The sequence below is a fragment of the Bison bison genome, unplaced genomic scaffold (genome assembly GCF_000754665.1).
Source record: "Bison bison bison isolate TAMUID 2011002044 unplaced genomic scaffold, Bison_UMD1.0 scf7180017864302, whole genome shotgun sequence".
Classification (NCBI taxonomy): domain Eukaryota; kingdom Metazoa; phylum Chordata; class Mammalia; order Artiodactyla; family Bovidae; genus Bison; species Bison bison.
In genome coordinates, this window is record NW_011494874.1 from 375,884 (window position 1) to 388,278 (window position 12,395).

At 49.8% G+C, this 12,395-nt stretch overlaps 1 protein-coding gene across 4 annotated transcripts in view; it reads right to left on the reverse strand.

Moving 5' to 3' along the window:
• Positions 1 to 12,395, reverse strand: part of KLC1 (kinesin light chain 1) — a 50,635-nt gene that overhangs the window by 11,950 nt on the left and 26,290 nt on the right. For 2 of the 4 annotated variants that reach the window (XR_826259.1, XM_010851313.1), the window contains exons 9-12: positions 11,730 to 11,779; positions 11,577 to 11,644; positions 9,442 to 9,550; positions 3,833 to 3,967 (exon numbers count right to left, since the gene is read on the reverse strand). Coding sequence is in view for 3 of the 4 variants with exons in the window: in XM_010851313.1 (XP_010849615.1) it covers positions 3,833 to 3,967; positions 9,442 to 9,550; positions 11,577 to 11,644; positions 11,730 to 11,779 (362 nt within the window). In the remaining variant the exon portion in view is untranslated. Of the gene's footprint in view, positions 1 to 19; positions 3,968 to 9,441; positions 9,551 to 11,576; positions 11,645 to 11,729; positions 11,780 to 12,395 lie in introns of those variants that run through there. The other 2 variants (XM_010851315.1, XM_010851312.1) reach the window with 2 other exon arrangements.

The following is a 12,395-nucleotide window of genomic DNA, read 5'->3' on the forward strand; positions in this document are numbered from 1 at the left end:
TGTGCTGAGTAGAAACGCACCCAGACTGGGTGCGTTTCTACTCAGCACACACTTCAGGGGTGGGAAGTGGCCCTGCATTCAACTTGGAAAACAGTCTAGACCTCTATCCTGCCTCGGAAGAATCCCTGCATCAAAGGGCGGGCTTCCGAACAGACACTGAGAGCGCAAGGGAGGGGTGCAGGGCGGCACGGCAGTGCGCACTGGCCTCTGGCCTCGGACTCAGGGGACTGGTACTTTTAAATTCTTTTCCTTTGCTATGTTCTCGTTGTCTTCCTAATGTCATTTTTTTGAAAATAAATATTAAACTCTTTGTAATTAACACTATATGTCATTCCCAGTAATCCTGGGAAGAGCTTACTGGGTGAGAAGCTTTCAGAATCATTAACATGGGGGGCAGCCTGACAAGAATGCTGACGAGAAGCGGGGCTCCTTCACAAGGACCCCGGCGCTCCAGGCTGATGCTCCACCCAGAACAGCAGGCGTGCGGCATCTCCTGGAAGCCTGGGGGGACCACTGCCAATCCAACTCCTTCGTCACAGAGCAGCCCTGCGGCTCCGCACGGCCCGCGGGGACCCAGGTCCAGGACTGACACATGTGGTCCGCAGAGACCCACGAGGCCAGTGTCACCCAGAAAGGGCTACTGTGCACACAGCGTCTGTCTTCAGAGGCAGGACCATGGAGACTTATCCTGAGAGTGACTGTTAGACCTGAAGAGTCTACCTAAAAACAACGCTTGATGGAGTTACACTTTCAGGTACTTCAATTACGGTCTTCATGGTACAGTAAAAAAGAACAGAACTGTACCTCTCTAAACAAATTATCTACCATGTTGAGAATCTGATTCTGAAACTTCACCTGAATTATTAGAATACGCCCAGCAGGCTTACTGCTCTCGTGTTTTAATAGCATATGATTCAGCTGGGTGCTGACCCAGCCGTGCAGCATCTGCCAGGGTCGTGATCATAACCCACCTGTCGTCTCCGACTGCCCTTCATGGTCAGGGTTATTTCTGAGTGCTGAGAAGGCCTGGGCCTGGGGTCCTGTGAAAGCCCAAGTGAGGGCTACTCAGCGCTTTCCCTCCACCTTCCAAACTTTTTAAGGAGCACTGAAACCCTTTTGTGTTTTTGTCCACTTGGCTCACATTACTTTATTTATCAGGGGACAAATTCTTTTGCCCATGAAATCCTTTTTTAAAAAATTAAAATCTAACATAGAACCCCAATATAAAATAAAACCTAAATAGCATTTTCTCATTGTGAGTGTGTACCAAGTCCTTATGATAGTGAAGAACAGGGCGGCAGGCTCGCAGAACCTGTGATCTGAAATGTTAAGTTACAGACAGGTCCAGCCTAAGGGCCTGCCTCAACTCTCAATTTATTTCTTTTATCCTAACTGCATAACACTAAGAAAATCTTAATGCCCACAGGAAAGTGGCTGCAAACAGCAACAATTCTTCATCTGTTTGCCTTGGAGCCCCAGGGAAGCCTGCACTCACGCCAAGATGGCGTCAGGGACTTAACGTCACACCTGGGCAGGGAAGGTGGGGATAGCGTGTGTGAGCCCACACCCAGGGGTGCTTACAACAGGCTCCTCTGATTCAGCAAAGCTGAATTTAAAGAACACCTAAGGGTACGTAAGGCTTTCCTGCCTCTTCTTAAAACATATGCAGTGAAAACAGAACAAGTTAACTGCTGGGAAAGCAGCATGGTCCCCGAACCTCAGCGCTTCCAGGGGAAGCCAGTCTGAGAGCAAGGCCCGCGGGAGTGGGGTGGTCTCAGCGGGCTCTCGCTGTCCCTCCCCGGTGAACCCCAGGGGCTCTCTGCTTACTCGCTGCTTCACAGAAGACCCCATTCGGGGGGAGGTGGTCCTTATGCTGCCCAAGGTGATTTCAGGTGCTGCAATGGATGACCGAAAACCTAGATTCTTTTCAGCCAATGAACCCACTGCCACGCCAAGTGCCTTGGAATGGATTTTGTCGAAGACACAGAGCTGCTGGTGTCCAGGAGTTAAGTAAACAGGTAGCCAGTGCCCGCCGTGCGCACGTCCTGAGTGACAGCCTGTCCCAGCGAGAGGCAACAGGAGACCAAAGCGGGAGCAGGCAGGCACTGGGGGAGGTGGGAGCCTCCAGCCTCTGCACCCACGGCTCCACGGCTCCCCCTCCACAGGGATGAGAGCAGCTCTCCTCACCCCGGCTCTCAGTCTTGAAGACTCTAAGAGAGCCCTGAAGTGTCAATGGTTTTATTATCCCATGATGTCACTCAAACATTGACCTAGAAATACTGTCTCAAGAGAAAGCTCCCCCCAGAACTTCACTCTGAAGGATCAAACCCTGCCCCTGGCTTCTGAGGACTAGCGGAGGGCGGGCCCTCTACACAAAGCACGCGGACAGCAGCCAGCACGGCCACGGGGAGAGCACAGTACACAGTGCGGGCTGGACGTGGACACCTGCAGGGCTGAGCCGCTGCCGGCTTGCCCCGGACAACTGCCCAACGGGCGCGTGGTCAAAGCACATGCTGATTGGTTGTCTTGGCATAGGAAGAACCAAAGCCAGGAAGCTGCCAGATAAAGACAGTAAAAGGCACTCTCCCTGAAAGTCTGGCCAGTAATGTTCTGTGTAAAACGTCAACCTAGAATGCTGACCCTTGCCCAACTGCTACAGCCAGAGAAAATCCCGAAGAATAGATTCAAAAGGAGACTGTAAGAAAGACCCTCAACTATTTGGCAAAACATCTGCAGTTATAACTAGTCAGATTGTATTTTTTATTATTGTTATTTAGTCCAACTCTTTGCAACTCCATGGACTACAGCCCACCAGGCTCCTCTGTCCATGGAATTCGCCAAGCAAGAATACTAATACTGGAGTGGGTTGCCATTCCCTTCTCCAGGGACTCTTCTCGACCCAGGAATAGAACCCAGGTCTCCCGCATTGCAGGTAGATTCTTACCACTGAGCAACCTGGGAAACCCGCATCAAACTGCATTATATGACTTCCAAAAACAAAAATGAACAGTACACCTGACTATATTAAAAGTAAACTTGCATTCAACCCTCTCCCATAAAAGTGAAATTTCAAAGACACCAGCTCAATGTGTTTCAACAGCTCACTGGGAAACGTGCAGAAGGCCACGTGCTCTCTGGCAACCCTGGAGAACAGCAATGGGAAGACGCTCCACAGAGGCAGAGTCTGCCAGGGAGGTGACAAGTATCCGATGCAGGCACAAGCTTGCAACCCAAAGGCCCCTGGCAGGCCCTCCTCCAGGGGATCTTCCAACCCAGGGATGGAACCTGCATGTCTTACGTCTCCTGCAGAGACAGGTGGCTTCTTCACCACCAGCGCCCTGTGGGAGGCCCTGTCCTGTTCTCTTCTACAGACAAGTTCTACTTGGATCATCATCTTCCTTTGAAGGACTGATTAATTCTAACAAAATCTACGGCAGCCTCGTCAGTGAAATTAGGAGCACTGAAGTTAGCAATGAAAATGGGTTAAGTTAAAAAAGCGAGTTAGTTCTCTGCCGCACTAACCCTAACATTAAAACCAAACCAGATGATGGAGTATGCTTTAAGCAACCAGGACACTCAATCAGCATTACGTGCTCAGAAGAAAGCCAACCGCTCTCACAGATTCCTAAAGAGAAGACAATCTCTTCAAACAAGTAACAGATTGCAGTATTAGCAGAAGATTGGAACTTACAAAAGGCTTAATTTGTACTTAGTTTGAGGAAAGGAGGCTGCCCTCAGGTGCGCCGGGGCGCCGGGCCGCGGCCTCCGGGCAGGGCTGGGCGGGCGCGCTGTGCACTGTACTTACCCCGTTCCACTCTACGCTCATACTCACTTCCTCCCCTCCGTCAGGGCCGCTCTCGTACTTGACCACGTCCACGCTCAGGCTCTCCCGGCTCCGCCGCTTCTCCGTGTTCTCAGGGTCATTCAGCACTTCGGCTACTCTCTGTTTGTGAACATTGTCAAGACCCTGCGAGCCAGGCAGGGGGACAAGGGTTTGATCCATTAGCGGTAAAGTTTTACTACGGGTTTCTTTCTCTTTTTAAAATTTTTTATTGAAGGATAACTGCTTTACAGAATTCGTTTTCTGTCAACCTCAACATGCATCAGCCAAAGGTATACATACCTCCCCTCCAGTCTCCCGCCCCATCCCACCTCCCTAGGTTGATTCAGAGCCCTGTTTGAGTTTCCCGAGCCACAGAGCAGACTCCCGAGGCTATTTTACACGAGGCCTCTATTTTACACACGGTGATGTAAGTTTCCCTGTTACTGGCTCCATGCCTCTCACCCTCTTCCTCCCCTCTCCCCAGGTTCCTAAGTCTATTTTCTGTTTCTCCACTGCTGCCCTGTAAATAAATTCTTCAGTACCATTTTTCTAGATTCCGTATATATGAGTTAGAATACAGTATTTATCTTTCTCTTTCTGCTTACCTCACTCTGTATAATAGGTTCTACGTTCATCCACATCATTAAAACCGACTCAAATGCATTCCTTTCTATGACAATTTTCTTTAATTTACTGAGGTTCAATTTGTGACCCAAGATGTGGTCTATCCTGGAGAATGTTCCATGAGGATGTGAGAAGAAGGTATATTCTTCTGCATTTGGATGGAATGTCCAAAAGGTATCAATGAGACCCATCTCACCTACTGTATCATTTAAGACCTGTTTCCTTATTAATTTTGTTTGGGTGACCTGCCCACTGGTGTGAGTGGGCTGTTGAAGTCTCCTACTATCACTGTGTCACTGTCATCTTCTCCTTCCATGTCTGTCAGTGTTTGGCTTATGCGTGGCGCACCTATGTTGCTGCACAGATATTTACAACTGCTACGTCTTCCTCTTGGATGCATCCCTTGACCATTACGTAGTATCCTTCCTTATCTCTTGTCATCTTCTTTATTTCAAGGCCACTTTGTCTGATACGAGGATTGCTACTCCAGCCTTCCTTTGCTTCCCATTTGCATGGAGTGTATTTTTCCAGCCTCTCACTTTCAGTCTATATGTGTCGTAAGGTCTAGAATGGGTTTCTTGTCGACAGCGTATATATGAGTCTTGTTTCTGTAACCATTCAGCCATTTTGTGTCTTTTGGTTGGAGCATTTAATCAATTTACATTTATAGTAATTATTGATACATATATTCCTATTGCCATTTTCTTAATTGTTTGCGGTTGATTTTGTAGATCTTTTTCTTCTCTTACATTTCTTGACTGTATAAGTCCCTTTAACATTTATTGTAAAACTGGTTTGGTGGTACTAAATTCTCTTAACTTTTGCTCGTCTGAAAAGCTTTTTATTTCTCCATCAATCTTGAATGAGATCCTTGCCAGGTACAGTAATTTTGGTTGTAGATATTCCCCTTTCAGTATGTTAAATATACCCTGCCATTCCCTTCTGGCCTACAGTTTCTGCTGAAAGATCAGCTGTTAAATGTGTGGGGTTTTCCTTATGTGTTACTTGGTGCTTTTCCCTTGCAGTTTTTTTTTTTTAATTTAGTCTTTGTTAGTTTGATTAGTATGTGTCTTAGTATGTTTCTCCTTGGGTTTATCCTATATGGGACTCTCTGCACCTCTTACGACTTGATTGACTATTTCCTTTTCCATGCTGGGGAAATTTTCAACTATAATCTCTTTTAAAAATTTTCTTGTACCCTTTTTTTTCTCGTCTTCTTCTGGGACCCCTATAATTCAAATGTTAGTGGCTCTGATATTGTCCCAGAGGTCTCTGAAAGTATCCTCAGTTCTTCTCACTCTTTTTACTTTATTCTGCTCTTCAGAAGTTATTTCCACCGGTTTATCTTTCAGCTCACTCATTTGTTCTTCTGCTTCAGATATTCTACTATTGATTCCTTCTAGAATATTTTTAATTTCAGTAATTGTGTGGTCTGTCTCTGTGTATTTATTCTTTAATTCTTTGAGGTCTTTGTTAACTGATTCTCGCATTTTCCTCCATTTTGTCTTCAAGGTTTTTGATCATCTTTACTATCATTATTCTGAATTCTTTCTCAGGGAGCCTGCTTGTTTCCTCTTCATTTATTTGGATCTCTGTGTCTCCAGTTCGTTCCTTCATCTGTGTCGTACTCCTCTGCCTTACGTACTCTTTAGCTCACTGTGTGTGAGGTCTCCTTTTCCCAGGCTTCAAGGCTGAACTCTTTCTTCCCTTTGTTTCTGCCCTCCTGTGGTGGGTCCCGTGCTTTGTGTAAGCTTCGTACAGGGTGAGATTTGTGCTGAGTTATTTGTTTGTCTTTCCTCTGCTGGGCAAGGCCGAGTGGCGTGGTAATCCTGTCTGCTGTTTAGATGAGGCGTCCTGCACAGGGCGCTACTGGTGGACGGGCGATGCCAGGTCACGCGTTCAAGTGGCCTCTCCTTTGTGTGAGTCTCACTACCTGATCCTCCCCAGGGTTAGTTCTCTGGTGGTCTAGGGTCTTGGAGTCAGTGCTCCCACTCCAAATGCTCAGGGCTTGGTCTCTGTCAACCTCCCCTCCTCCTACCAGCACTGTGCCATGGGTTTTGTCTGTGTGTTCACTGGGAAGACGGTCACCAGCCTCAGAGACCTGTGTGGGGGAAGGCGATCTTCCTCTTGCTGAATTGCTGCACCGGCCTTCTCTGTCCTCCACACATCCTGGGACTCTGACCTTCTGACTCTAGTTTTGAGTGTCTATTGTGGATTTCTGAGATAACTAAACATATAGCAGGGGAAAAAAGCTCTTAAACGTTGGAGGGTAAGTGAGAACAGTGATTCTTAACATGCAGACTTGCACATTTCACCATATATAGATTTTTACCTCAAATTTTAAAACACTATGAATGAATACTGAGCTTCAGGTGATGAGGTGCGTGCTGAGGTATTCAGAAGGAGTGCAGTGAGGTACACAACTGTGGAAGGCCTCCGAGCAGAAGGACTGAGGACGCATGGGAGACGCTCACAACTCAGTCTAGCTGGCGAGCACACGGGACAATGTCTGGGAAGTTTCATCAGAGACGCTGGGGAAACGCCCAGGTTCTAACACTTTAACACCAAGTGCTTGGTGTTCCGCACCTCCAAAATAAGTACACGGTGAAGACTCACAGGTTACACTGTTCTCAGTACAATTAGCCCCTGGCTTATGAAAGGCATTTTCAGGGCAAACTCTGCTGCTGCTGAGAGAGACGGGAAGCAGAGGCCAGGCACCTCACCCTCGGGGTCACCCACGCACACCTGAGTGCAGCTCCCGCGCCAGCGCCGGGCAGCGAGGGTCCCACGTGCGCTCCAGAGCCACCCGATGACCAGGCACAGCCCGCCTGACGCTCTGGATGGACCTCCACCCAGACGGCACGCAAACACAGTCCCTTCGATGACCCTCACAGTTTCCTCCTCGAGGGGCACAACCCCAGACAGGACGCAGGCTGCTGTCTCTGCCACAGTGAAGCGGACCTGGCCCTCCGTCAGGAGAGGCCGTCCTCAGCAAAGCACTGGCAGCCCCTTCTCAAATGTCTGCAGCTCAGCTCCGGGCTCGAGACGCTGCTGGCTGGTAACACTGTGCAGTGCTGGTTCACAGCAAGGCCCAACGATGCGGGGCGTCACAGGCCGAGAGCCAGGACCCCACGCTGCACACACCCAGGACGCGTGCTCAGAGTCCCCCTCCCCGGAACAGCAGCCCCTCAGTCGGAGACCCAGGGAGGGCGACAGGAAGGGGCGCCTGCAGGGGCACAGGCAGGGAGAAGACCATGGACAGGCCCTCTGCTGGGCCTCCTCTAATCCCTCTGCACAGAATCTCGACGGGTAACTTTCACCCCAGCCCAAAAGTCGCCATAAACCAACAACTGCATGATAGCCTACACACACACCATTCTGGGGAAAAAACCGCATCAGCCCCTCCAGTCCTAAAAGCAGAAAACAACACCTGCCATCTTTACACACGTACACATATACAGTGACGTATTAACCTCTGAACTCTGAAAACTGGTAATTAAAGGGCACAAAAGCAGCGCTTGTATGTGCTTTAACAAACCGTGTTTCAGCCTAACTAACACACCTCAGATGGTGAAGCAAAGCGCTTCAGCAGTCCTTTTCATTTCCAGATAACATTCCATCGCATGGATGGACCACATGGTGTATCCACTCACCTATCGACGAACGCGCAGCTGTCTGGACGTTCAACCTACTGAAACCAACACTGCCATGGACACATTTCCTCATCACTCACGGGGCCCATACCTGCCAATTCACCTACTGGCCAAAGTGGATCTGTCACCCCAAATCCACACTCTCAGTGCCTGCGTGGGGATTCACGGACACACACGGGGTGGGGGAAAACTCATCCCAAATCAACACTCTCAGTGCTTGCGTGGGGATTCACTGACACACACGGGGTGGAGGAAAACTCAAGTCAGTTGACACGCACATCTGCACTCAGACGGAGCAAAGCAACACTGCGTTCCTGCTTCATCTCATACTGCAAACGGTCCTGCCCCCACTCTCAGTTACTCAGAACCGTGTCATCTGCATTTTGGTCGGTGGACCCTTGAGTGGTGCTCAAGTGTCCTCTGGACGTGCCTCATGGAGACACTGAGCCCCCATCGGGCGGGAGTCAGTGCTGCTGGCCATGACGTCAGCATTAATGAGTCAACAACATACACTAAAGAGGGTGTCTGAACAGAAGCCCAGCGGGGACAGGCTGTGTGCTGATCTGGTGACTGAGTGTGACCAGACTCGCAGGAACCCGACTGTGCCTCCTGGGGACAAGGGCTCAGAGCAGCTGCATAGAACCCGGCGTGGAGGAAGGGGACCAGCGGCATCTGCCCAGCACCTGGCTGCCCTCTCTCAGGCAGGCGCCAGCAGCGGGTGCGCAGGGCTAGGCAGGAGCTCCAGGCCTCGCTCCTGAAACACCCTCCCAAGTGCCCTCTCCGGCAGCTGGGCCGTCCACGCCGCCACCAGCCGTGCACAGCCTCCTCCTCAACACTTGCTATTTCTGCTGTGTTTCTCCTTCCAGCCAGCCCAGAGGGCGTGCAGCGGCGCCTCGCCGAGCGTGCACTTGCGTCCCCGGGTGACTAACCGCCTGCGGCGTCCTTCCACGAGCTGCTGGCAGCTGTGCAGCACCTTCAGAGAAACGTCGATTTAGGGCCTGTGTTCATTTTTTCATGAGCTGCTCCTTTTCTTCTTATACGTTCTAGATGTTAGAGGGCGTCAGAGATGTGGTCTGCAAACCTGTCCGCCCACTCTGTGGGTGCCCTTCTGTTTTCTTGACAGCATCCCCGAAGGCACAGGCGTTTCTGACTCTGGGGGTTCTGACTGACTTCTGCTTCTGCAGCCTGTGCCTGTGGTGTCATATTCACGGCATTTGAGCAACCCGATTTTATTTGTACAAACTAAATGAGTAAATGTTTTCTCTCTCTAAATCAGTGTTTCAACAAGTCTCATGAAACAGAATCAAACTCAAACCCACAAGCAGAAGGCCGCTGACTGACCTGTTTACGAGACCTCATGGCTGCTTCTTCCAGTGTTTCTGCAGCTTCAAATTTGCCTTGACGTCTATAAAGCGCCCCAAGGTTTTTTAAAGTAGTTGTGACAGTTGGACTGTAAGAAAGCATATAATTCACAAACCGATTCAATGTAAGTTTCAGAGCAGCCACCTTCAACAGCACCTAATCCAAAGGACAAACATACTTAAGTCTGCTACAGTTTAATTTCTACAGTACTTTTTAGCTGTAAAATCCTAAAAGGCTCTTCTAGCTCATGCATCCCCTGCCTACGGCCCTGAGCCCTGCAGCTGGTGGGACAAACCCCTGTGCTGTCTCTGCTCACACAGCCTACTGGGGATCTCAGCAGGAAGGTCTGTGCTGGGTGTGTCTGGTGGCCATCAGCTTCCCCCGGAAGCAGAGCTGACTGTGCCAGGCAGCGCAGAGGACACGCGCTCAAGTGCTGCCGTCCACCCTCTCCGTTCCCCTTCAAGGAGGGGAAGCAGAGTGGAACCAAAACCATCACCAGTGGGACCCGAGGCAGAGAATGACGGCTGTGTGTGCAAAAGAGGACCACACAGTGTGGACACAGATGGTGTGCTTCTGTGCTGCTGACAGAGCAGTCTGGCTGACAATGAGAAATAAATCCAGCTCATGTTACTACAGATATACTCCAGGAGGCTTTCCTCTTATTGATGACAGGAGCTGTAGAAATAAGCTGGGAACTCTCTGGTGGTCCAATCTGTGGCTAGGACTCTGCACTCCCAATGCACGGGGTCTGGGTTCAATTCTTGGTCAGGGAACTAGATCCCACATGCTGCACTGCAACTAGGTCAGAGGGCCACAACTAGAGAATCTGTGTGCCACAAAAAAAGACACTGCAGGACAAAAAAGATTCCATGTGTGCTGCAACTAAGACCCAATGCAGCAAAAAAGATACAATAAATGGTTTTAAATAAATAATAAAGCAGCTATACTCCATGTTTTGAGACAGTTTACACAGTACTGGGAGAAAGCATGTGGAATTCAGAAATTACGGTAAGTGCTATGGGGAGTAAGAGGAGGGACATTTATTCCAAACCAGGGTTCAGAGCAGTAGAGTCTCCCGAAACAGTGATGAGAGACCATCTAGTCAAGGCTCTGGTTTCTCCAGTGGTCATGTGTGGATGTGAGAGTTGGACTGTGAAGAAGGCTGAGCGCAGAAGAATCGATGCTTTTGAACTGTGGTGTTGGAGAAGACTCTTGAGAGTCCCTTGGACTGCAAGGAGATACAACCAGTCCATCCTGAAGGAGATCAGCCCTGGGATTTCTTTGGAAGGAATGATGCTGAAGCTGAAACTCCAGTACTTTGGCCACCTCATGCGAAGGGCTGACTCATGGGAAAAGACTCTGATGCTGGGAGGGATTGGGGGCAGGAGGAGAAGGGGACGACAGAGGATGAGATGGCTGGATGGCATCACCGACTCGATGGACGTGAGTCTGAGTGAACTCTGGGAGTTGGTGATGGACAGGGAGGCCTGGCGTGCTGTGATTCATGGGGTCGCAAAGAGTCGGACACGACTGAGCGACTGAACTGAACTGAACTGGACTGAATAGGAGACCAGTAAAGCGAGTCTTAGAAGATAAGTGCAAGTTCAAACAGGAAAAGACCACAGACAAGAAGCGCTCCAGTAAAAGGAGGAAGCAGCACTGGGCCGGGCTGGAGGGCTGCTGGCAGAGGAGCCACGTTGCCCTCTGCAGACTGGAGGCCCTGAGGCTGCAGGAGATGGGGTGTGTGCCTGGACACAGCTGCAAAGTGCGGGCTTCGCGGGCTGCAGGCCTGTTCCTGCGAGTCTGCCCTATGGCCTTAGAGGCTATGTCTCCACTTAGCCATCTCTCCTCCTGCAACCTGGGAGCTAGCCTTAAGACACAGCATTAATGAACAGGGCCCATGTTTTTGCCCATGGGATCATATTGAGGTGGGTTTTGTATAAACTACCTCACTTACAAAGTAATGGAGTTTTACTGGAATCTGGGGAAAATAAGGGCCTGTGCACCCACACCACCCTGAGAAACTTTACACACACGAGGTGGTTTACGGGCTGCCCCTGAAGCACCAGCGCCTCCCACGGCTAAGGGCCTGTCTCCCAGGCAAGCAGACGCACCTGTCGACTTTGCAGGCCTTGTACCAGCCACCATACTCTCCAAAGGACGTCCCATCCTTCTGCTTTCCCTGAATTGCAACAAAGAATTTCAAGTAGATAATTATCAAGCAATATATTCAGTTTATAAAACTTCACAAAATAATGTGTTCTTACTTTGCATTCTTCTCTCTCCTCAGCATGCATCCAAATGGGTTTATTTTCATCTATGAAGAAAAAATAACATGCCATGAACTGAGGCATAGCAGAGCCCACTGTGCAGAAGTTGTCCAGTGCCAGCGTTTGCAAGGCTTCTGTTTGTTTTCCATGTGATCCTTCTGAGATATTACTTTTCAGAACTAGGACAGACTAGGCTTCACACTGGAGAGTAAGGACTCTGACGCAGAACCAGACCGAAGAAACGAGGAGGAAATGACCATGTACGCGCCAATCAGTGAACAGAAGACGCAGAATCAAAGGTGCCTACCCAGACAGGGAGGTGACTGTCAAAAACACGGACAAATGCGCGAGTCTTTATAAGGAAACTTTTCGTTGTTGTTCACTGACTTGTTTCTCCAAGCATTCACTGAACGCCTACTATTTTCTGAGAGCTGGGGATTCACAGGTAAAAAAGAAATGACTTCAGTCCTCCAGCACCTGACTGTGAGGCGTGAGAGCAGCACTGCCTGCTGTGGCCCAGCTGACGGCGCCTGCTTTGTTTTCTAGCCCAGCTGACGGCGTGTGCTTTGTTTTCTAGCCTCTTTCCCAGCAGGGCCAAAACTGTGCTCCTAGCGAGCCGCAGATGCTACTCGACTTCCCTGGACACAAGCCAAGCTGAGTGTC